Source organism: Equus quagga, chromosome 13, assembly GCF_021613505.1.
Source record: "Equus quagga isolate Etosha38 chromosome 13, UCLA_HA_Equagga_1.0, whole genome shotgun sequence".
Lineage (NCBI taxonomy): Eukaryota > Metazoa > Chordata > Mammalia > Perissodactyla > Equidae > Equus > Equus quagga.
Window position 1 is genome coordinate 62323087 of NC_060279.1, and position 25580 is coordinate 62348666.

General features: G+C 45.5%; 1 protein-coding gene across 9 annotated transcripts in view; it reads left to right on the forward strand.

Annotated features, from left to right (window-relative positions):
* Positions 1–25580, forward strand: part of DUS2 (dihydrouridine synthase 2) — a 33238-nt gene that overhangs the window by 2689 nt on the left and 4969 nt on the right. For 5 of the 9 annotated variants that reach the window (XM_046683306.1, XM_046683313.1, XM_046683315.1 and 2 more), the window contains 10 exons: positions 5982–6124; positions 8878–8923; positions 11285–11376; positions 12475–12518; positions 13656–13716; positions 17016–17063; positions 19461–19526; positions 19707–19777; positions 21763–21849; positions 23241–23409. In XM_046683306.1, coding sequence (XP_046539262.1) covers positions 5999–6124; positions 8878–8923; positions 11285–11376; positions 12475–12518; positions 13656–13716; positions 17016–17063; positions 19461–19526; positions 19707–19777; positions 21763–21849; positions 23241–23409 — 810 coding nt within the window. In that variant the 5' untranslated portion in view covers positions 5982–5998. Of the gene's footprint in view, positions 1–543; positions 672–5790; positions 5839–5981; positions 6125–8877; positions 8924–11284; positions 11377–12474; positions 12519–13655; positions 13717–17015; positions 17064–19460; positions 19527–19706; positions 19778–21762; positions 21850–23240; positions 23410–25580 lie in introns of all 9 variants that reach the window. The other 4 variants (XM_046683309.1, XM_046683312.1, XM_046683308.1 and 1 more) reach the window with 3 other exon arrangements.

Below are 25580 nucleotides of genomic sequence, written 5' to 3' on the forward strand. Positions count from 1 at the left end.
AGAATTGTTCCTTGGATCTCAGGTGATAATGGTACATTCATTTGTTCATTTATTCACTCATTCGATAAATATTTTCTGAGCACCATGTATGTGCCAGGCAGTGGTCAAACAGTGAGCAAAACAGACAAAATTCCTGCCCTCATGGAGTTTACATCTGATTTAATTGGTTTGGGGTAAGGCCTGGACATTGGTATTTTTTTAAAAAACCTCTCCTATGGGATTCTAGCATATGGCTAGGTTTGAGAATCAGTGGGAGTTGAAAAGCATTGCAAAAATAGAAAGTGGCTATTAGTATTCCTTCACTATTCCTCCATTTTCCCGCCTGCATCAGAACTTTTGTGCAAGTGCTGGCCATTTTCTTTTCAGCCCTTTTCACTATATTGCCTAGACCATTCCACCCTCTTTCTAACCCAAGTCCCTACCTCCTTCCTGTCTTTCACCTTTCCGTCCATCATCGGTTGCCTGAGTGATCTTACTAAAGTACAGCCATGCCTGTGTCACCCCTTGACTCAAAAGCCATCAATGGATTCCCTTTGCCTACAGATTATCTCCTAATCACTGTCCAGAATCTGGCGCCAACTTTATCTCCTGCTGCTTTCTTACCTGAATCTCGTTCACTCAAGTGGTGGCTCCCATGCAAGTTGCATAAAAGGCTTGTAGTCCTTTACTCGGTAAGCAAGGGAGTGGGTTAGTCATTTGTCTGCTTTATAACCAAACTTGAAGTATGTCAAGACACTTTTAATGCAGTTTGTCTGTGATAGAGTTCTTCTGTGGCTGAAGCATGAACCGTCTCATGGCTTTCGTTGCTAATTAGCCTGTTAACTTCTTTTTACAAACTTATGCCAGATTGTGTGCTCTGTGATGAGGATCTGTTGATGAGCAAGACACAGTGCTTGCCCTCACCTTATGATGAGGGAGGCAGATTGACAGTTTGTTCTTGTAATTACAAGAGTATGTTCCATGCCAGGGTAGGAATGATCTCAGAGGGGGAGCCCTTACCTTGTATTTGGAGGATGTGGATCAGGGAAGGCTTCTTGGAGGAGATGACATCTGTACTGAGGTTCTGAAAGGCTAGTGGAAATCAGCCAGATGGAGGAATAGGGATGTGGCTTCTAGGCAGGGGCAACTGTTCAGAGACTCCAGACTGATAGAGTGGGCCAGTTTGGGAAACTAGAAATACTTCAGAACAGCTGAAGCTTGGTGCAGGCTAGTTAAGAGGGCAAGAGGCAAGTGATGAAATATGAGGCTTCTATGGAAGGCAGGGACCAGACCTTGTTTGCTATCTTAAAGAGCTTGGACTTAATTCTACGGGCAATGGGGAAGGCTTCCAAGAATGGGAATATCGCATCCTGATTTGTGTTTAGAAAGACCCGTCTGGCTGCTGGAAGGAGCCTAGATTGGACGTGATGGGCCTAGAAGCAGAGGGACTAGTTTGGAGGCTGTTGCTGTGGTTCAGTTGATAGATGATGATAGTGACAGAGCTGAGAAGCTCCTTAAGGTCAAGAGCTTAGTTCTTTCCATTTCTTTACCTTTAACAGCTTACACACTACCTTGATCCTAAAAGAGCTAGTAGATGTTTGTTGATGTAACAGTAGACTTAGAGTGTGCTGAAAGTGTAAAAGTCTGATGATGAGAACAGTTAACGTTTATCAAGGCCTTACTGTGTGCCAAGAACTGTTGTGCATCGTGGAATTTACTCTTCACAGTATCCTACCTGACATAGATTCTCTTGGAGTCTCATATTCCAGAGGGAGAAGCTAAGCCTCAACTAGGTTAATTAATCTGCTCAGGGGCAGATTTGGGATCCAGTGCAGGTCTGTTTTATTCCAGAGTTCAGAATCTTTTTTTTTTTGAGGAAGATCAGCCCTGAGCTAACTACTGCCAATCCTTCTCTTTTTGCTGAGGAAGACTGGCCCTGAGCTAACATCCATGCCCATCTTCCTCTACTTTATACGTGGGATGCCTACCACAGCATGGCTTTTGCCAAGCAGTGCCATGTCCGCACCCGGGATCTGAACCGGCGAACCTCAGGCTGCCGAGAAGCGGAATGTGCGAACTTAACCACTGCACCACCGGGCCAGCCCCAAGAGTTCAGAATCTTAACAGTGATATGCTATATCACACCTCTTTCTCTTACAAATATAATGGATCATTTTAGTTTTTTCTCATTTACACATGTTTTAAGTGGGAAATAGGATAATTCTCTAAATATGTAATCCTAATTGACTTTCATTTTAACTCTAAATTTGTGTTTTAAAGAAGTCGCTTTTAAAACAAGGTCATAGTCTTTGGGAAAATTGACATGGAAGAGATTGGTAAAGTTTTTCCATTCATTGCTTTCCCTGAATAGTGTTATATTCAATCTGAAACTCTTATAATTAATGGGATGTTGTATCCATGCAACTGAAGTTAAAGTTACTGTCTGAAAAGGGAATTGGGAGTAATCCAAATGTCATAGAGGAGACCAGCCCTTAAAGGGCTGGTATAAAAGATTTCCTGAGAATGTGTGACTACAGTGGTGATCTAGGGGTGACCTGAGGGCAGGTGAGTGGTTGTGACAGTAACTGGGAAAGGGTGGGGACTGCCTAGCTTCTCTGACAGGAACCTTCTTGGAGGCAGGCAGTGTGCCAGAAGGAGTTCCCAGACCAACCACCCTGTAAGAGGATGTCCTTTTGGCCACCACAGAGGTGAGTGTTCAGTCACAGCTTATGAAGCAGCTGCTTAAGGGCTAGGTACTAGGCTCAGTGCTAGAAACCTGGCGGTGAACTAAGCAGCCATGCTGTGTCCTCGTGGAGCGTATTGTCCTGGTGGTCTAGAAGAGGAGCTGGGGGTTAAACAAGAGACCACGAGGAAGTGTGGACACATGGCTTGTAACTGAGCTGTGGGGAAGCACAAGGTGTTGTGACAGCATGTGACCAGGGGCCTGAAGTAGATTGTCTTGTAGGGAAGTGTCTCCAAAAGGGGGACATTCAAGGTCATGAAGACCTTGGTGTAGGTGTGCATGAGTGAGTCAAGCAGAAGGTTCCAAACAGAACTGCAAGTGTACAGGTGCCAGGGCAGCAGAGAGCTTGGTGTGGGAGACTTTAAAAGAAGGCCAGGGTGGCCAGAGCAGAGACAGTGTGGGGGAGAGGCTCCAGTGAGGCTGGAACAGGTCATGCAGGGCTTTGTGGGCCGTTAGAAGAGTTTGGGATTTGTCTTAACCTCAATGGGAAGCCACTGAAGGGTATAAAGAGGGAAGTGGTATTATCAGAGTTGCCTTTTTAAGATGCTATGCTGGCTGCTGTGAAGAGCATGGATAGTAGGGGGCAAGAGTAGATTTGAGGAGACCAGATAGGAGGCTGGCTTGGTGCACAGTGGTGGCCATGGAGATGGAGCAAAGCAGATGCGTTCAAGGTATATTTTGAAGGTTATTTCAACAGGAGTTAGTGATGGATTGGATGTGGGGAATGTGGGTTAAGGAGGAGTAATTGGATGAATGGAGGTGCTACTTACTGAAATGGGAAAAATTTTCTACCTACTCATTGGCCTGGTTAACGCCTCATCCTTTACACCTTGAATCAGTGATCATTTCTTAAGGGAAGCCCTCCTCAACCCCTGTCAGTCCTTTCCCTGCAGACGTAGGCTACCACAACCTCAAATAACTGCCCTTTCATAGCACTGTATGCAAATCTGTAATTTCACACATATTTCCAAGTTCCCTTGTACAACCCTCTCTTCTACTGTACCTTTTTTCCCCCACTCATCATTTTATTTCTAGTGCCAGGCAGTGCTTGGCATATCATAGGGGCTCAATAAATGTCTGTTGAATTAATAAATGAAGACAGTGGAGGAGGCTTCAGCGGGAAGATCCAGCGTTGTTTTGTACATATTTACTATAAGGTGCCTTTAAGACATCTGCATAGGGATGTGTATTGAGCAATTGGTGTGAGGTTGAGATACCTTTGGAGATCACCAATGTATCACCAATATTTTGAGCCATTGCCAGGGAGGATGTGTGGAATTGGAAGGGAAGAGAGCCCAAGACTAAGGAGGAACCTCAACATGTGAGTAGAGGAGGTGAAACCAGCAAAGGAGACTGAAAAGCGGGGGCAGAGAGGTGGGAGAAAAACCAGGAGAGGGTAGGGTTGAGGAAGCTGAAGGAGGAGAGAGATCAAGTGAAAGGCAGGCTCAACTGTGTCACGTGCTGTTAGCAAAACGAAATTGAGGACAGGTCAGTGTCTAGTAGTTTCGGCAACTTTGAGGTAGTTGGTGACTTTAATCAGCACAGTTTTGGTAGAGTGGTGGAGGTAGAGGTGGAAGCCAGGCCAGAGGGGGCTAAGAAGTAAAAAGAAAGTGGAGACAGTGTTAGTGACTCTGAGCAGAGCGTGCTTGACTAGCTTCATGACTATTTAGAGGGTACCATATTTGCTTAAAATAAATAAATTAATATTAGCAGTTATCTGTGGAACACGAGATTTTGATTTTGTTTTTTTTTACTCCTGTTGACTTTACCTTCAGAGTATTTTTAGAATATGACCACTTCTCACCACTTCCATTACCAGCTCCCTAGCCTGAGGCACCATCATCTCTCACGTTGGCTACTGAAGGACCTTCTAAGTAGTCTCCCTGCATGTACCCTGCTCTTCATGTAGCAGTCCTGTGATCATAGGGAAATGAGATCAGTCCTGCCACTCCCCTTCTTAAAATCCTTTACTGGCTCCTATTTCATGAAGAGCTAACGAAGTCCATGGAGTGTCCTATAAGGCCATACAGGATCTGACCACTGTGTCTTATCTGCTTACTTCTATTACATCATGTATCTGACTTCCGTTAGTCTCTTTTCTCCCTTCTGTGCTCCAACCACCTTGGCTTCCTTCCTTTTCTTTCTTTTTTTTTTTTTTTGAGGAAGATTAGCCCTGAGCTAACATCTGCTGCCAGTCCTCCTCTTTTTGCTGAGGAAGACTGGCCCTGAGCTAACATCCATGCCCATCTTCCTCTACTTTATATGTGGGATGCCTACCACAGCATGGCTTGCCGAGCGGTGCCATGTTCACACCGAGGATCCGAACCAGCTAACCCTGGGCTGCCAAAGCGGAACGTGAGAACTTAACCAGTGCTCCACTGGATGGGCCCCTTGGCCTCCTTCCTGTTCCTCTAACACACTAGGCAAGCTCCTGCCCGAGGGCCTTGGCACTGGCTGTTTTTGCTGCTGTATACTCTTCCACTAGATACCGACTTGGCTAACTCAAATCTTTGCTCAAATGTTATCTTCTCATTGAAGCCTATCTTGGCTTCTGTATTTAAAATTTTAACCCATGAGGGTGGGGGAAATGGGTGAAGGAAGCCAAAAGGTACAAGCTCCCACTTATAAGATAAATACGTTTTGGAGATGTCATGTACAGCATGATGACTATAGTTGACAGTACTGTATTGTATATTTGAAAGTTGCTAAGAGTGTAGATCTTAAAAGTTCTCGTAAGAAGAAAAAAATATAATTATGTAAGATTATAGATAACTAACTTATTGTGGTAATCATCTTGCAATATATATCTCTCTCAAATTATTATGTTGTACACCTTAAACTAATACAATATGTCAATTACATCTTGATAAAACTGGAAAAAAATTTTAATTCATCCCCAGTGTTTTCAATCTCCTTTCTCCCTATTTCTTTTTACTCTATGGCACTACCAATTTTCCAACATACTATATAATTTATTTATTTGTTATGCTTATTGTTTTTTGCCTGTGTTCCCCCACTAGAATGAAATTATTGCCTGAGCAGGAATTCTTGTCTGTTTTGTTCTCTAGTGTGTCTCAAAAGAGTGGAAAAGTGACTGGCACTTAAATATTTGTTGGGTGAGTGAATGAGCTTGCGTTATTTTTGTCATCAGAGAAAAGAAAAATAAAGTGCTTTGTGTTGGAAGGAAGAAGGAAAGCCTCCCCTGGGTAACAGAGATTTTCTTCATTTGAATTCTGCCTCCTGTTTTCCCTTTCTTTAGGCTGTAGCAGAGGAGGAATGATTGTGAACAGCCTTTCGCTGTGCTACCACAACAAACTCATCTTAGCCCCTATGGTTCGGGTAGGGACTCTCCCAATGCGGCTGCTGGCCCTGGACTATGGAGCAGACATTGTGTACTGTGAGGTATGGGGATCCTTATTTTCCAAAGGGCTTTTCCTCAAGTGCAGCCTCCCCATCTGTAGGTGGGGATGGTCAGGAGTTGGAGGGGCAGAATTGGTACTTCACAGGTGCTCACTGAAAGCATCAGGAGACAAATGTGCATGATACTTACAAGTTCTGAGATCCTTGCTGAGGTCCAGGAGCCTGGGTACTGTGGAGGCATTGTGGGGTACCTGGGCCAGGTGGATAGATGAGCATGGTGTCAGGTCACTGCCCTGGGCCCTATAGGAGTTAATACACATTCAATACCTGAATGAACGAACTCAAGGTTAGAAAGAGGAGGAAGAGATCCAGATTCAGGCCAGGGAAGCTGGATGTGGTTGGTTTTGGGAGCCACAGGATTTTCTGGTGGCAGTAGCTAGTAGACCAGCTACTTGCTGGCTGCTCTGGAGAATATCTGGGCTTCAGGCTCAGGTTTAGAAATCACGTCTAGGAAAAATAGGATTACAGGAGTAACTGATATTGGATAGTGAGGGAGTGTGAGCATTAGTTCTTAATTGGGCATGTATCAGAATTATCTGGGGAGCTCCCTAAAACCCCAAATCCTGATATGTCCCCCAGGTGGGTGTGAGAAGTTTAAGAAGCTACCCAAGTGCTTCTGATATTTCCATCTTTAAAAGCCACTGGTGATGGGGTGGGGACTGTGGCTATAAAAAGGCAACACAAGGAATCCTTGTAGTGGTGAGACTATTCTTTGTCTTACCTGTATCAATGTGAGTATCCTGGTTGTGGTATTGTACTTTAGTTTTGTAAGATATTACTTTTGGAGGAAATTAGGCGAAGAGTACATTGGATCTCACATTCTTGTAAATGCATATGGACCTCCAATTATCTCAAAATAAAAAACTTAATTAAAAAGGGAGCCACTGGTATAGAGAGAAGAGAGGGCCTAAGAGGGGATTTTGGAAGAATATACCCTTACATACTGGGGGTATTTGTGTGTTGGGGTTGAGGGACAGTAGTTAATGACAGAAAAGTAAAAGAGTGAGAGAGATAGGCACATTAAGAAGAGAGTAGTGTCAGGGAAGGCAAAAGTCAGGTTTGTTAGCTATCTACTATCTCAGATGATGCAGAGAAATCTGATTGCAAAAAGACCAAGAAAGTATTTGATTTGAAAACTAGGTGGTTGGAGGACAGTTGTGGCACAAAGACCTGAACACTTGTAGGGTTAATGGATTGAGGAGTGAGCCTCAAATGAGGAAGTAGAAATAGGGCTGCTGACTTCCCTCAGGAATTCCAGAGGTGAAGGGAGGAAGAGTATAGGCGAGGAGCTGAAGGTGAAGGAAGCTGGTTGAAGGGAGTTGTTTTTAGGCAGCTTGCATGTGTGTAGCATAAGAGGAAGGACTTAGCAGGGAGGGGAGGTCTGAAGATTTGGAGGAATGAGGGGGATGGCTAGGGCCAGGTCTTAGAGAGGACAGGATTCTTGATGAGGTGGTGGTACCTGCCTTCTTCTGAGACAGGGCAAGGAGGAGAGGGGAAGATGATGAAAGGGAGGGAAACTGAGGGGTTTTGCCTGAGAGACTCAATTTACAAGATGTAGGAAGCCAGTCTTCTGTTGGAAATGAGGGTGGAGGAGTGGAATGGGGACCTGAGGAAAGTAGGTGAAGACATTTTAGTCCTGTTACTGTGGGGAATGAACGCTGGGAAGTTTGCCTGGCAGCCAGGTGTGCACAGTGATGTTGGTTTGCAGCTTTAAGGGAAGGAGAGCTGAGAATCCTGGCAGGAGGATACTCAAGGGTATTGGCATGCCAGTATCTACAGCAGGGCAGGGGCAGAGGCATGTAGGGTGCTGGCAAGGTGAAATGGGCGGGAGGGATTATGTGTTGTCCAAAGGTGGGAATCCGAAAGGGAGGTTCCAGAGTTCAGGATCACAGAAGCCCAACACCTGACTCTTGAGTGAGTGTGAGGATGAGTACCAGGGGTGAGAGTTTCTTCCTGTGTTCTTCTGGAGCCCCAGAATCCCTGGGCATGAGCTTCTGGGCAATGCAACAGGTGCCTGGCTCTTCTGATTTGTGTTCTATGTCTGTTGAAGTGATAAAGCAGAACAGTTTTGTCTCCCACTGAAAGGTAGAGAATCTTAATCTTTCAGGAGACATAGGCTTTCCCTTTGTTTTTATGATCCTGGTTTTGAAGAAACCCTCTTTTCCTTTCTTTCCCTAGTCTGTTTGAATATTTCCAGAGCTGAGGAGCTCACCCCTTTTGTTTCCACACAGTGTGACCCATGTTGGATAGGGGTTTTAGACTTTTCTCTCCTGTGTTGATCTTAAATCTTCTTCGCTGTGCTTGTATTAACTGGGCCCACTTTTGTCCTTGGACATTTCCTGCAAACCCTTCACTGCCTGTCATTTGTGTGGGATGAGCTGGGTGGTGCTTTGAGGGGATGGACTGGAGCTGAGACTAGTAGATGAGGAAAGTGTCCAAGTATCCACATTTTGCGCTATTGTCTTCTCTGTGGCTTCCTGAGTGGCTTGCTCTTTCTAGACCCCAAACATCTCCAAGGTTCCTGGGAAGAGCAGTTGATTGAGGGTAGTTCACTCAGGCCCCTGCTTGCCATGCTTGCATGGGGAGGACAGCACTACATGTCCCGAAAGCCATTATGTGTTTTTGGTAGTAGGGTGACAGGCCAGTGTCCCCATTAGGGGTGTGATGAAAGTCCTCCCCCCACACCCAGGGCCTACGAGTCCAGGACTGATGAGTGTCCTCTGATTCCTCCACAGGAGCTGATTGACCTCAAGATGCTTCAGTGCAAGAGAGTTGTCAATGGTGAGTGCAGCTGTGGTTCCAAGATTGTGCATGTGCCTAGTCATGCCCAAGCTCTACCACCACCCTTGGCTGGTTGCTCCTTGCCTGGCCATGTAACTTTGTGGATCATGTGCTCTCTTGATAATAGTCACTGCTTTTCAGAGACTGTGACAAAGAGCCAGATGTGAAACAGGCTAAGAATGCCTTCCACGTGCAGGCTTCCTGGTGTAGAAATTGCCAGATTTCATAGTACAGGAAGGACCTTAGAAGTCTTGGAGTCAGGATGGCTTCAGCATTAGTCCTTGCTCTGCCACTCCCTAGCTATGTGACCTTGGGCAAATCACATGACCTCTCCTACCTCAGTTTCTTTAGCTGTAAAATGAAAATCACAATCCCTACTTTACTTCAATCATAGGGTTGGAGTGAGGATCAAATACGATAAGGTGCATGTAAGTACTTTGCAGATGGGAGTGGTTGTGCTGAATTGTGGTTTTGCTTATACTTTATTGATGAGGCTGATTCTGCTTTGATTAGAATTGTGGTATTTGAGGTTTTTGAAATATATACACATTTTTGAAATCTCAATATAAGTTTGCTAGAAAGTATGACTCAACTTTGTCCTTGTTTTAGATTTATATTTTCTTCTTTGTTATGAAAAATTCAGTTTTACAGACCTATATAACCTAGAAAATGAAAGTCCTCCATAATCCCATACGTGAAGAGGTAATCACAAAGAGGAATGGTGTGTATTTTTTACACATTTAGTAAAGTGTGTGTATAAAAATATAAAGTGTTTATATATTTCCTTTCCTGGCCCCTTGGGATCAAGCTACACATTTTGCCACTTACTTTTCTACTAGGACATTTTCCCATGTCACTACTTACAGATGGCTATGTCAGAATTGATTTTGCCAGTGCTTTAATGGAGGTTTCAGTATTTTGCTGTTAGAAATAAAGCTGTAGTATAAATATTTAAGTTTTTGTGGTTCTTCTCTCAGACTTCTTACTACCAGTCGTGAGCTATCTCTGTTGTTGGCAATCACTTTGATTACCTCTCCTAACATGCCACTGCCTTTATCCTACCTTTTTAATCTTCTAATCTGTCTGGTGCTGGGATGATAATAACAGCTTCCATTTATGGAAGTGCTTTACTTACATTAAAGATCTCATTTATTTCTCAAAATAAATGCATGACGTAGGCATATTCTCCCATCTTCCACGTTGGATCTCTTTCCATTTGATAGTTATCTTTGAACGCTAATAATGGTAGTACCTATTGTAGAGCTTCATTATGAAGCGCATATGAGATTCTTGTTTGCAGTAGTTATGTTCTGTGAAGTTGTTGTGAACACCATTGCTCCTAGGGGAAATACAGGGTTAGGTTCCTGGAAGCCTCTGGTCACAACATTTTCATTAACAGATCAATACATAACTTTGTTTTATGTGTGTTTCTGTTTAAAGACACATAATTTAATACATTCTTTTGATTCATTAACATTGAACACACAGCCAAGAGCACTATCATTTTATGTCTGAACAAATCTTGTCCAACACATATCGTTTCTCCATAAGGCATATCACAGCCTTGTTATGCTTGGCGACACTAGATAGCACTTCAGCACTCTGCTTGGGGCCATTTTAAACAGTGAGAGCAGCAAGAAAAAGCACAAAAATATGGCATTAAATATGCCACCATAAGGACACTGGTTTACAGTATGAGAGCTGAAACCAGAAGGCAGAGCATTGCCTTTTTTGACCTCAGCTGGGAGTATGTGTGTCAAGTAACTGAAATTTTTTGCAATTCTGTGCATATCTGTAAATGACCACAAAAACGCCATGAGTATGTATTGATTTTGGGGTTACAAATAAATTTTAGCAAGCAGGCAAATTTGCAGATACACAACTGTAGGTAATGAGGGTTGACTGTAATGTAGTAAATCTCTTCTCATGGTACCTGGCACATGATAAGTCGTTAAGAAACAGCAACTTTGCTGAACTTTAGAGTGACATCTTCTGGGAAAATTTGGGCAAAATCTGAAACACAGACAAGATTCCTTGTATGTATATTTTTTCCCTAACATTTAAAAAATTTGGAAATGTAAACATCACACAGAGAAAGTGCATAAAACATAAGCATGCAGTTTAACAAATAGCTGCAAAGTGAACAACCACGTAACTAATCATCACCAGGTTAGGAAACGGACCATCATGAGCACCTCAGAAGCCTCCCACGTGCACACTGATTTCTTTTAAGAGTGGTCTACTTCTAGAGTTCCTGTTTTCCCTTCAAGGTAATACTTTTGCAGTGTTTTCTTGCAGCAGTCAGGCTAGGTTGAACTTGCTTCTTCATTGGGTGGCCCCATGTGTTTTGTTTTCTTGCAGAAGTGCTCAGCACAGTGGACTTTGTTGCCCCTGATGACCGAGTAGTCTTCCGCACCTGTGAAAGAGAACAGAGCAGGGTTATCTTTCAAATGGTATGAGATCCCAGGGCTGAATGCCCTCCCAAGGCTCACCCATTCCCTAGATTTCCAATCTCATGCCTTGTGCCAGGCCAGTGTCAAATGGCCTGGGCTCCATGGCATAGTGGTGGCTTCCTGAAGACTCTGCTTTAATATTTTCCAAAGATCTGCTCATGAGTGATTACACTGTTGGAGACAGCTTATGGAAATCAAACTATAGCAATCCTATTACATGCCTCCAGGCTCAAATTTAATTTCTTTAATTATAGGAATTGTCTATTTGGCGTGACATGTGTATATATATATATATATATATTTTTTTTTTTTTTAAGACACCCCTGATTTTTTTTTTAAAGATTTTATTTTTTTCCCTTTTTCTCCCCAAAGCCCCCCAGTACATAGTTGTATATTCTTCGTTGTGGGTCCTTCTAGTTGTGGCATGTGGGATGCTGCCTCAGCGTGGTTTGATGAGCACTGCCATGTCTGCACCCAGGATTCGAACCAACGAGACACTGGGCTGCCTGCAGTGGAGCTCGTGAACTTAACGACTCGGCCACGGGGCCAGCTCCAATGACTTATATATTTTTAATCCCTAGCATTGGTTATTCAGATCATGGTCTTTATTTTTATGTAGTCTGTATATGTTTCCCATAGGAAGAAATGAGGTTTCCTCAAAAATAGTTAAGATTTCTGTTAGGGTTGTAATGACTCTGTAGCTCTCTTCTCTCACTTTGGGCATTTCTTGGTGCTTTTTCAGAAATAGTTTCTGAATGATAAGGTTTTTAAAAAATTGATAACAATGGATAGACATATAATAGAGCAAATGTACCAAAATATTAATTGTAGAATGTAAATGGTGGGTATATGAACGTTCACTATAAAACTTTTTCAGCTTTTTTGTATGTTTGAAAGTAATCTCAGCGTTCATGACATTTTCTAGGCCCACCAGGTCCACTTTTTGCCTCCAACAGTGAGCTAGTCCAGTGGGCTGGCTGTTTAAGAGAACACCAGCCAGACTCCACTTGCTGACGTGTGGGCATAGCATGCATAGGTGTGTTTGTGCGTGTGTACCTGTGTCAGGGCAGTGGTTGATGCAGCCTCTTGTATTCCCAGGGGACGTCAGACGCAGAGCGAGCCCTTGCTGTGGCCAGGCTTGTGTAAGTTCTTCACTCTTGGGACTGCCTTTGCCTCTTCTGTGGGCTCTGAGGCCTGGTGACATTGGAGGTGACCACCCTTCTGCCTCCTAGTTCACTACCTTCTCTTTCCAGGTTAAGAGTGTCTGGTTTCCTTCTCTATTTATGGCGTTTGAGGGCTGGCCTGGGACTCATGTGCACACTGTGCCCAGATCCCAGATAACCTCTGTATGGGAGCCTGTTTTTAGTGTTTATTTATGAGGCTCCCTTTCCAGGGACTCTCCTGACTATGAACATGAGGTTGTAAATCTCAAGAATTGTAGGTAAGACTTTCCGCTTCCTAAATTAACAAAAGCAGGAGAGTACTGTGGTTAAGGAGATGGACTTTGGATTAGACAGACCTAGGTTAGAATTCGGGCTTTGCTGGTTGTTAACTGTGTGACCCTGGGTAAGTTACTTAACCTCTCTGAGAACTTAGTTTCCTCATCTATAAAATGAGACCAATAGTACTACCTCCTTCTGGCATTATAGGAAAGGGTAAACGAAATAATCCTTGTAAATATCTTGCAGTATGTGGCACATAGTGCTTAGTAAGTGTTAGCTGTTGTTATTAATTACAATAGGAGTGAGAAGGAACTCAGGGAGTAGTTGCTGCTGATCACAGACTGTTAACTGTGTATATTGCAGAAGGTGAGGTAGAGGTCCTTTCTATATCTGAGAATTGTTTGGAGTAAGCCAACTGGCAGCCCAGCAAACAAAGGCAGTCCTGTAACTTCCATCAGAACCAGTGCTCTGGGAAAGGGCTTTTATGCTCATGTCACTTTTCTGTATTGACAAATGGCTTTCACTACCTCAGTCAGGACCTCAACTCCGGGATGGAGTTCAGTGTGGCTGTCACTTGCTATTTGAGTTACGCACTACAACTCCAAACCAGCAAAGTCCTGTACAACTAGCCCTTTATTGTGTTCTTCCTCTTGAGCTCTGCTCAAGGGAGGCAGTGGCACATTTTAGAGACAGGATTTTTCAGTTTCTGTCACTGAGGGTTGGTGTGTTTCCAGGGCCAGGGACATGGTCAGAGGTTCATGAGCACAGACCCATGTCCTGGTACGTTCTACCCTCAAGTTGAATATTTATTACCTTTTCTCCTTCATGTTTCTCCAGAGAAAATGATGTGGCTGGTATTGACGTCAATATGGGCTGTCCAAAAGAGTATTCCACCAAGGTAAACTGATTTTTCATACTCTTCACAAATATAGGGTGCAGATTAAAGGAGACCAGTGAGACATGGCAACTAAGTATAGTGTGTGACTCTTGACTAGATCCTGTACTAGTTGGGGAAAATGCTCAGAAGGATACTATTAGATCAGCTAGAAAAATTGGAATACAGACCATGGTAGAGTAGCTAAGAATACTATATCAGTGTAAATTTATGAAGTTGGTAACTCTTCTGTGGTTGTGTAAGAATATTCCTATTCTTAGAAAATACTGAAGAACGCATCTTTTAAGTGGCTTGTTAGAACCCCCTTTATAAGAAGTTCCTTAAATACTTCACTATATGTGTTACAGAGAGGGTATTACTTAATTTCACTGAAAAAAAATACACACTGAAATATTTAGGGGTCAAGGGCTATGATATATGTAAATGGTTCAGGAAAAACTTTATATGCACACACATATACATATATATGTGTACATAGACACGTAAATAAATATACACATGCACACACACAAAGCACTTGTGCCCAAGTAATAAAACAAATGATGTAAATGTTAAAAGAAAAAATAATGCGAACAGGGCTTTGTCTTTTCATGAATAAAATCAAGACATACATTAAAAAAAAAATAGTATGTAATACGTGTGTCTCCATTGTCATATCAGAAGAGATCAGACCAGAGTGCTGTGGTAGCTCAGAGACAGCAGTGGAAAGGCCTCCCTTAAACTTGGGATCCTATAGGGAAGTGTGGTCCTTGAGGAGGAGGTTTGGGACCCTGCAGGCAGAGCAAGTGGCACAAGCAAGAGCTTTGGAGGCCAACATGAAGTAGAGGCAGAGAGCCTTGATTTGACGAGAGGGTTGGGAAGTGGGAGACGACGAGGAAGCAGAAGAACACAGGATTAAATCTTGGTTGGGACCACATTAGCTGGACTTGGACTTTAGATATTTCTGACCTTTTTTGAACAGAGAAGATGTGTAGTCAGAAACTTAATTTCCTTCCCCAGGGGAAACCAGTGTTACTAGTTTCTCGTATGTCTTTGCAAATATATTCTATGAAGAGAAATACTTAGAAATACCCATCTGGAAGCTATGTGTCTGGTAGATCCAAGTGGAAAGAGGCTAGAGATGGGGACACAGATATAGGAGGTGACTGTCCTGGGTCCACAGGAGAGACCAGGGCTCGAGAGAGGAGAAGCCAAACTGGAGCAGAATTTGACTGGATTTGGCTGGCAAGTGATTAGACTGGGTATGGGGAGGTGGGGTGAGTGGTGGCAGTAGAGGGAGGAAAGACTGGCAATCAGGAGGATGGTTGGTCTTCAGCGTCATCAGGACTGCTAGAGGAAAAGCATGTTTGGAGCAGATGACAAGTACAGCTTGTGGTTGACTGAGTGTGAGGCACCAGAGGGCCTCCTCAAGGGCTGCCCCTGGGAACTTATTGCAGGGTGTGCTATCAGGGTCTTCAGTGTAGATATAGCACATGCCCCCCTGGGCCCACTGCCCAGAGTCAGCCTGTCTGGTCTCAGGAGTTAGGCGGCCTGGGGACGTTTGCTTTAGGCTGGGAGACTGAAGACTGCCGGAGGGAAAGGCCCTTGACATGCTTGAAAACCAGGGGGACTTGTACACAGCTGCTTCAAGAAATTATGGAGGTGTGAAACTTGTCTATGAGGAGTTGAAAACTTTGGACTCTGTTTTGCAGTCTTCTAGTTAGTCCTTTGTTCTCCTGAGTTATGTAAGGAGCAGAGTTGAAATTATTGGAATAATCTCCCTGAGATCATGGAGTGGAAAAAGCAAGGAGCAGAATCGTATGGGGGATGGGGAACGAATATTTATATATATTTACTTTTCTCTTCATAGAAGGTATTTGGAAAGACACAAGAAACTACTAACACTGGTTTCCCTTGGAGAAGGAAACTAAGTTTTTGTTTGGTTTTGCATAGGGAATAAATTCCCATTGCAGAGGTGCTACTCAAAATAATTAACAACTGGTATAGCACTGGCACCGACCAGTCAGAACAGATACCTATCGGTATGCCATACCACCTCAACACCTGGTCTCTTACTGTTCAAAAATTGAAGCCATAGGAAAAGTATAAATTGACAAGTTTTCCATTCCTCAGGGAGGGAGAGTTCTTACTTTTTACACTTTTGAACCTTAAAATTTTGGTGTGTTACATATTCAGAAAAGCAAATAAGTTAACTAGAAAGGAAGGAAGGAAAGGAGGAAATACCAATGAAGAAAGCCATTGTTGTGGAAGGGGCAGGCAGATTTTAGATCCTGTGATTCTTCAAGGAAGGCTGGATTGTGTGTGAGGTGAAGCACAGACGGAGCCAGGGTGAGTAGCTCCTCCGCCCTTCCCATCGTCCTCTGAAATGCAGGCTCGGGCTGGCCAAGTCTTTGGTGGTTCATTGTTCTCCCTGATTCTAATCTGTCATCCTTAAACGTGAAATTAAACTGTAATAACTGAATTTAAACCTTCTGAGCATTCTAGTGAGCATTCATTAGTATGCAGTCTATATACTGACAGCATATATTTATTGGATTTGTTTTTCTCTCCTTCACCTCACTCTTAATAGGTTCAGATTTTTAAAACGACCTCCCCTGTCCACCGATTATTGAAGTAATTTATATCATTGTCCAGAACTTGGATAATATAGAAAAGTACAAAAAAGTCACCAGTAATCCCACCATCAAGAGACAAGCACTGTTGTTAATGTTGAAATTTAAGTGGCTTCACAGGTTGTTGGTTTCCACTAGCTGGGGCTTTTGTTAGAGTTTGACATTGGTCTGGGTACTCAAGACTGGGCCATTGTTGCTGGCAGGGGAGGAGGGCCTAGACAAAGATTTGCGGGTTATATGCCTCTGAGTGGCTTTGCTAGCGGTGGTGGTACCAAAGCAAGTGATAGTAAGATAGGAAGAAGGTGCATTTGATCTCATCTCAAAGGAAGAATGATTCATTGTTTTTTTACGGGCTTGGCAGATGGTGGGGTTTAGTTTATTAAGACACTGAGACCTTGGGTAGGGAATGAGGAGTCCTCAAAAATGATTTTTGTAGAACCCACTTTTAGATAGATCTGTGGGTTTTGCTATGGGGATCAGAGTGATGACTTTTAGAATTCATCAAATTCTGATCCCTGATAACACGGGTGTGGATGCTGCTGCTTTCCTACTTGCTTAGGGCAAGTGCTGATTTGGTCCCTTGGCAGTGAGTGCTGGGGTGGTGCCAGGTTGCCACACCATGTTGCCATACCGTAGGGCGGCGCCACCCTCATCCAGCTGTAAGGAGACTCTCTGTATGCTTTTCCTTAGGGAGGAATGGGAGCTGCTCTGCTGTCAGACCCTGACAAGATTGAGAAGGTAAGTCCTATATGAGTGAAAACAGAGGTCCTTAAACGTGCCTGTGGACTAGAGTTGCCTGGAATGCTCCCTGCTGCCCAAGGCAGATTTAGTGAATCAGTCACTCCACTTGGGGTCTGGAAAATTTTTAAAAGGCTTCCCAGTGATTCTGACGTGCAACCAGGTGTGGGAACCCCCGAGCCAGCCTACAGCAGCCTTAGAGTTCCTTAAAAGCCAGGGCTAGGGACATGAGAGCCAGGGGGCTTGCAGACTCATTTAGAGCCTCCTCTGTATTGCCTCTCTCCATTCTGAGAAGATCATGAGTGCATATGCCAGGCTACCTGCTGGTTGTGGACAGGCTGAGTGGCTGTGGGGTGGGTGGGGTGAGAGGGGTAACTGGTTACTAATTTCCTTCCTGGTCCTGACCATGTACATGAAATGAACAGAAATACTGAAGAAAGTGCTTAGTGCTACTTGGGTAAAATATACCAAAAGGAAGTTCTGCTAAACAGAGAATTGGATCAAACCAGCTGACGTTGCCTAAATCACCAAACACCAGAGGATTCTGTCGGCACTTGCAAAGGAACCCTACAGAGACAGTACTGTCAGCCTCAGGGATGGGACTAGAGTGAGGATTTTTTATTGCGTATCTTGATGGATCTGGCCGTCTCCCCCTTAAAGGGTAGGTGCTCCTTTAAGGCCTGCCAGAGTGACCCTAGGACCTCAGACCCATTCTGCCTCCTGGGGCAGCACCTGGGGGTTGTACCTTCCTGCCAGTCCCTGGCAGTTGTGCCAAGGCCAGCAGGTTCTGTCTTGCCCATGATCTGTCTATCTGCCTGTCATCCTAGCTTCTTGGTCTGATGTCTTCTGGAAGGGCCTGCTTCAGCCTGTCTCTGAAAGGTCTCTTCTACTGCTTCTTGCAACCTGGTTCTCTGCTGCCCCCACCTGTCTAGAACCAAGACCGGCAGCAGCTGTCTGGGTGTCCCCTCTGTTCTGCTCGACAGCGATCCAGTTCTTCAAGGAGAGCTCTTGGGATCACCTTCCCTCCAGCTTGCTTGACCTGAAATTTTTGATGAGGGAAGAAGATAGCAGTGCCACAGACATTCAGTATCATCTGTACATCTCTTGATCTCTGATTCTGATCTGGTCTTGCTACCTCCTTGACGCTTTCCTGTATGACTTCGTGATCTTTCTTTGAAGTCCTTTGCAGTTAGTATGCAAATAAACTTTTTCATATGTTGAATATGTTTTCTTTTCCTTTACAAGTTTCACTCCTGTATATCTGACTCCCCTAAAGAGATGGGTACCTGAAGACAGGGCCCAGGACCTGTGAAGCCTTCCTGCTCCCTCACTTGGCAGATCCTGGAGCAGTACTCAGGGAACATTGCCTTCAAGCAGGAAAGTAGCTGTCAGCTGTGTTCTCAATCAGGACTAGGCCTCAGAATGATACTGAGGAGGGAGTGTGTTAGGCAGAGCCTTTAAAAAATTTTTTTTCCAGTTTTATTGAGAAATAATTGACGTCACTGTAGAAGTTTAAGGTATACAGCATAATGGTTTGGTTTACATATATTGTGAAATGATTACCACAATAGATTTAGTTAGCATTCATTACCTCATATAGATATAATAAAAAGAATAGAAAAACAATTTTCTCCTTATGATGAGAACTGTTAGGATCTACTCTCGTAACAACTTTGCTGTGTACCATACAGCAGTGTTAACTATAGTCATCATGCTGTACACTACATCCCTAGTGCTTACTTATCTTGTAACTGGAAGTTTGTACCTTTTGACCACCTTCCTCCTATTTCCCCTTCCCCCACCCCCTGCCTCTGATAACCACAAATCTGATCTCTTTTTCTATGAGTTTGGTTTTTTATTAGATTCCACATATAATTGAGATCATACAGTATTTGTCTTTCTCTTTCTGACTTATTTCACTTAGTATGATGCCTTCAAAGTCCATCCATGTTTTTGCAAATGGTAGGATTTCCTCTTTCTTTATGGCTGAATAATACAGAGCCTTTTGAAAACATATCTTCCTAAGCCCTGCCCCTAGGGACCCATTCAGGAAATATGGGGTAGAATCTAAGATTCTGTATTTTCTTAATTTCTCCAGGTGATTCGGATCTTTGCCCTGGCAAAGGATCACTGTGTTCTAGACAGGCATGCATGCAGATCCATTCATTCATTCACTTACCAAATATGTGTACACCGTTATGTACCAGGCAAGGGGCTACTGGTGCTGGGGCTCTAGTATAGAAAAAAGGTGGACTCCTTGCCTCATGGACATGTATGTGGACATAGACATGTCCATGCCACTGTGATGCATAAGTCTGTAGCAGAGTTAATTAGTATGAGCAGTTGTGGCTGTTTGTTCCAGAAGAGGCAGGTACTCTTGTGTTCTCATCTCTGCAGATCCTCAGCACTCTTGTTAAAGGGACACGCAGACCTGTGACCTGCAAGATTCGCATTCTGCCATCGGTAAGGATGGTTGGGTTACCTTTGAAGGTCCATTTTCTCTGGGGATGTCGAGTTGGGGGTGCGAATGATTCTTGAGGAGCTGAATTAGGTTTGGAGGAGGGGGTGGAGCTGAGCCCACTTTAGGAGCTGGCAGCTGCTCCCTCGGCTTCAGTAACCACCGTATGTGGTCCTCTTCCTCAGCTAGAAGATACCCTGAGCCTTGTGAAGCGGATAGAGAGGACTGGCATTGCTGCCATCGCAGTTCATGGGAGGTGAGTGGTCACTTTTCTAGCGACTGGCTTGCTAGGGGGTCCTCAGCCATCTTAATAATCCTTCACCAGACTCCAGGTACCAACCAACTTCTCTTCTACATCTACAGCCTACCTCTGCCTAGCTCTTTGACATCCTATAAGTCCCAAGGGCAGTTGAACCCTTTATAAGCTTTATTTTTGTTTAATTCATTGAGCATCTGCTGGTGCTAGACACTACACTGAGCTTTAGAGACACAGGCCAAGAGGAAGGAGAAACACCCATACCCTCAGAATGCGTAAATGGTAGAGTGCGAGTGATTTGCTCAGAATCGTACCATGTAGCCAGGGAGTGGTGGAATTAGATCTTGGACTCTGAATCACATTTTCTTTCCACTAGGTTGAGCAATAGCTTCTCCCCTGAATGATTCCAGGCAGAGTGCTGTTCTTTTAAAGTCGCTGTCTCTTTTGTCTGCCTTTGTTGGACTGCCAGCTGTCACAATGACTACTTTAAACAGTCCTTGTTTCTGTAGCTAATGTGCTCTCTGCTGAGAGCTGAGGTGTTGCTGAAGGCCATCCCTGGTAGTCAAACTTGTTCCCTGTGTCAGGAACAAGTGTATTTTGTATAGAATCGCAGGTCAGCAGACTTTTGTCAGAGTGACCTCTCTTCTCTGAGTGATGCTCCTTTTGGGTTCAGGGGTCTTGTAGGAACAGTCCATTTTTTGCTGGTTGTGTCTATTACAGCATTTTCAGAGAATGGAACCTAGAACTCCAACATATAAAAGGGACAAAAGCAGAGCTGTGCAAGTTGAAGCCAGTAGGGGGAAGTGAAAGACCACACACATACACACATGCTCCTCCCTGAGACAGCAGGCTCTGGGCTCAGACTGCTTGGTTTCAAATCCCAGCTCTGCTGCTTTTGGCTGTATATCCTTGGAGAAGCCACTTAACCTCTCTGAGCACCACATTCCTCATTTGAAAATTAGGATAATTTCTGCTTTATAGGGTTGTCGTGAGGCTTTTATGAGATTGTGAATATGCAGCCTTGGCACAGTGCCTGGCATATGCTATTATCTGAATAAATACAGCTATTCCTTTTTATCAGTAGTTGGAAACACTAGGAAGACAGATTTGGGTAAGTTTAAGGAGGAACTTTCTGGCCATCAAAGCTGTTAAGGAACAGCTAGAACTGGCTGCTGGGGGTGCGGGGAGGTGGAGGTGAGGCTGAGTTGACAGGGCCTTCTGAGGCCCTCTGATCTCTGACCCTTTTGTTGGGGAGAGTAGCAGAGGGAACACACCCAGACAAGACCTGGGCAAGGGCCATCTGGTCGACCACCTCTCTTGCTTGTTCCTGAGCACAGCTTGGGTCAGGGCTCACCTCAATATTCCTAAGACTTACTCACTCATACACAAAAACTTCTTGCAGTTGACCTTGGAAGGAGGGGCCCCAGGTTGCGGTCTTGCATCCCCTGTGGCTTGTCGTGACAGCCAGGGTCTGTGGCCCTGTCCGCTGGGTCTACCCTATGCCAGGTGCTTCTCCCTGGGTTCAGCTGCCCAACTTGTCCCCAGCATAGGCAGCTGTGTGGGAGTGGCCAGTCTGAGCTGTGGCAGCTGTTCCTAGTTCCTTGGGGAGGGCAGGACTGGGACAGTAGGGGCAGCATTCTTATGGCACTGTCCCTCATCTCTGGCAGAGGTGAGGGGAAGTCAGGGAAAGGTAGTGTGACCTTAGGAACCGGGCTACCTACATCAGCTCCCTGTAGCCATGCCTCACCTGCAGGCCTCCAAAAGCTGGATTTGTCTTCTCAGCATGGACCTATGCTGCTCCTGCCCCTCATGCCAGAGGTCATGGAGAGCCATCCCCTCCAGCCCAGACGCCTGTCTTTCATGACCACATGACCTTCCTGAGGTCCAGTAGGGAGGACAGTAGGGTTTGGCTAAGGTAACCTTGTGTCACCTGTGATGTGGCCTTTAGCACTCAGCTCTCAGGCTCATCTTTTTTCATCTCCAAGGAAACGGGAGGAACGACCTCAGCACCCTGTCAGCTGTGAAGCCATCAAAGCCATTGCTGAAACCCTCTCCATTCCTGTCATAGCCAAGTAAGCCCCGACTTCCTCATCATTTACTTTTTTATCTCCCACCTCACTCAGAAGGAATTTGAGCTGGCGTACAGAAAATAGAAAAAGATAGCATTAAAGAATGACCTTAAGGGAAAAGAAAAAAAGGGTGGGATGAAAAGTGATGTTGGGAATGAGGCTCAAAAGTACCTATTATGTCCTTTGGCCTCTGATGAGTGGCTGATGTAGGTGTGCAGTAGGCAGGGGCCCAGGACATTCTGATTGACAGGTTGAGGATAGGAGTGTTCAGGGGAAGGGAGAGCAAGAAAGTGGCCGCTGAAGCAGACCCAGGGGAAGGTGATGTCACACCCAGACTTAAATGTGCAGGGTGTAGGGTGAGGAGTCCCAAGTCAGAACATGTGGAGCTATAACTCAGGGAGCATAAGGCAGATCACAGCCCAAAGCCCAGACAAGCATTCTGGGCAGCTACGGGACCAGGAACCTAGACTGGTAGGTGTGAGGTACCAATAACTAAGCCCCAAGGCTTAGTAGTAAGACACTCTCCGGTTGCCATTGGGGAGCTGGTCTGTGTAGGCCAGTCGGAAGTCCAGCTCAGCTTTGTACCTTAGGATGGCACAGAGCCTGAGGGCAAGTTGGGAACAGAGAAGTTCCAAAGCCCTGATTCCTTGACAGAAGGCATGCCTCGCTGGTGGGAGGGAGGGAGGGAGCTAAGAGTTAGGGTGGTAGCCAGGCCCAGCTTTCCCCAGGCCAAGGAGTTTTAGAGGTGGCTTGGAGAGTGTAGGGCTAATCAAGAGCCTGCACCCTATTGCTGCTATTGCCACCTGAGGGTCTCCCCACAACCCTAACACACAATGCTGTCTCTGGACTGAGGCTGCTGCCTGGCTCCTAATGGAACAGATGAAGACAGAGCAGTTTTCAAGGCGCCCTTGGTGCCACAGGGTAGCAGGAAGGAAAATTGCAACCAAACTGGGCCTCCTTCCTTCCTCTCATGGTCACCACTGCATCTGTTCCCTCTCCAGGGTTTTGACCCAGCTGGTTTTGCCCAGGTTAGTGGGCATAGAGGTGCCCTGGCCTGGGGGTTTTCCTGTAATTTCAGTATTTACTTTCAGACCCATGTCTTCAGATGTGGGCTGGCTTTAGGCACTGTTTAGGATTGGGGGAAGGAAGGTAAAATCTCCGGGATACCTGTTAAGTCCAGGCACGGTTTGGGCTGCTTTACTGTGTATTGTCTCACTTGGGGCTCCTGACTCCATAGTAGGGTATGTATTATAATCTCCAGTCTCCGGAAGCACTCATGGCTGAAGGACTTGGCCAAAGCCACACAGTTAATGAGTGGGAGATCTGGGGGTTGCCTTTTTCTGAAAATGCTGGTATGAGGATGGGGACACCCCTCATCCCCCTGTGCCTTTCAGTGGAGGATCTCATGACCACATCCAAGAGTATTTGGACATAGAGGACTTTCGACAAGCCACAGCAGCCTCTTCAGTGATGGTGGCCCGAGCAGCTATGTGGAACCCGTCCATCTTCCTCAAGGAGGGTCTACGGCCCCTGGAGGAGGTCATGAAGAAGTACATCCGATACGTATGTCTCTGCATTTTTTCAAAACAAACGTTTCTCCTTGTCTGCCACATTCCTGCAGAAAGCACTTTGGGAGAGCCCCTACTCCCAGCTCTTGTTGTTCCTCTCCTTTTCTTCTTAGTTCATTGGGTCCCCCCAGCTGCAATGTGAAGAGAGGGTGCTGGGGAGATGTATGCCTACCATCACCTCCTTCTAAAGCTTCCAAGGTGTGGGAGGCATAGTAAAGACCCCTGGATCCAGGATGCTATTGGGGCCCCAAACACATGATATCTCTATTTCTCTCTCATACCCCACCCCCCACACATACACACGCATGCACAATGACAAGGGGGTCTGTGTCACTGAAGACATCCATGCCAAAGTGTCGGCAGTGGAGCAGCCACAGCCAGGAGGAGTCATTGTAGCTGTTTTTCTTTTTTCTTTTTTTCATGCATTTCTTTTTTTTTTTTCTCCCCAAAGCCCCCCAGTATATAGTTGTATGTTTTTTCAGTTGTGGGTCCTTCTAGTTGTGGCATGTGGGATGCCGTCTCAGCATGGCCTGATGAGCCGTGCCAGGTCTGTGCCCAGGATCCGAACCGGCGAAACCCTGGGCCCCTGCTGCGGAGCGCACGAACTTAACCACTTGGCCACGGGGCCGGCCCCTTGTAGGTGTTTTCTTGAGGACAGATTCTCTCCATAGAGACTTTTCACCAGTCAAAATCACTTCTAAAACTCTTTTCTTGCTAATCCCCAAAATGCTTTAACTTCTGACTTAGGGAATAGGCTAACTTTAACCCTCTCCTTAGGGAAGAGCTTTTCTTCCTCACTGGGAGCTTGATGGTAGTACCAGAGGTATTTCCCTAAAAAGGAATTTTTTTGGCAAGTTCACCTGCCCTGTCCCTTTGTTATAACCCTAGAACTCTGTGGGACTCTGTGATCGCCATGCATGCTACAGGCAGAGACAGTGAGTGGTCCTCAGATTCTTCCTTGAGTTGGGCCTGAGCAGAGGGTATGGCCCTCACCTAGAGCAGACTCCTACCCTCCTCTTCAATCCTGGGGCTCACACCCTCCTGGGAGGGTCAGGAGCTTCTTAGATCCTCCAACGGCCTATACCCTCTTCAAGCCGTGGCTATACCTGGGAAGTTGTGGCTGCCATGGCATGTGGGTATCCCCAGGGCTATGTAAGCTAGGGGTGGTAGGAAGCCCTGAGGCCTGTGTCCAGAGCTGGACAGTCTCTGTCCTACCACCTCCCTTGCTCAATGCTGCAGCCCTCCTTCCCTTGGTTCCAGGTGTCCTGTTGGGCAAGTTGGTGACCACCCAGTTTTCCAGTGGCCTGGTTTGGCCAGAGGCAAGTGGGTTTGCCTTAACCCAAGTCAGCTGTCTACCTTTTCTGGCCAACTGGCAAGTCTTTGGCAGAGAAGATATGTTCAATAGTGCTGAGCTTGCTCACTGGGTGAAAGGTGATGTTATCATTCCTGCTCAGCCCGTCCCTTGGCAGCTCCTCAAGAGGGTGTGTTGTCCCAGAAAAAGGGAGCAGCTTTCAAGCATAGGCAGGGCTGTTTCTGGTCCAGCCAGGTGTCTTTTGTCTCAAAAAGCTGAATCAAGGTCTTGCCGCCGGCCGGGGCTTACCCACATCTCCCTGTTTTGTCCTGAGCATGCCATGGCACCTTCCCAGGCACTTAAGACATAGGCCTAGGTGGAGATATTAAAAGAGTGTAGGGGGTGAGGGGTGGGAGGGGGTTCTGGAGGGCTGGGTTACCCTTCACCCACTGTTCTCCTGCCTGCCCCAGCCAGGCGGGCTTCTACTGGGTATCCCTGAGCAGTCATCTTGCCTCCCTGAGCCTACTTTTCCCAGTCTGTGGAGTAGTGGTGACAGCTGCATCTCACGCTTGTATAGCTCAATGAAGTGACAAGTGCTTGGTAGATGGTGCTGTGCTTCACCCATGTGGGGGAAATTGGAGACAGGCTATTAAAGATATGGGAAGGGAAGGTACCCATGGTGGTTATAACGAATAGAAGAATGTCACCCCTGTCCTGGCTGGTCCTGCCACACCAGAATTTGGCTTGTTCCCCCTCCCTACCCTGGAAGATGCTTGGCAGCAGGTTCTCTGTAGTAGCCTATGGTGGCTGAAGCAGGAGGGGCTCCCTGTACATCTGGACCTTGGTCAGGTTGTCCAGTAGAGTGTGCTTCCGAC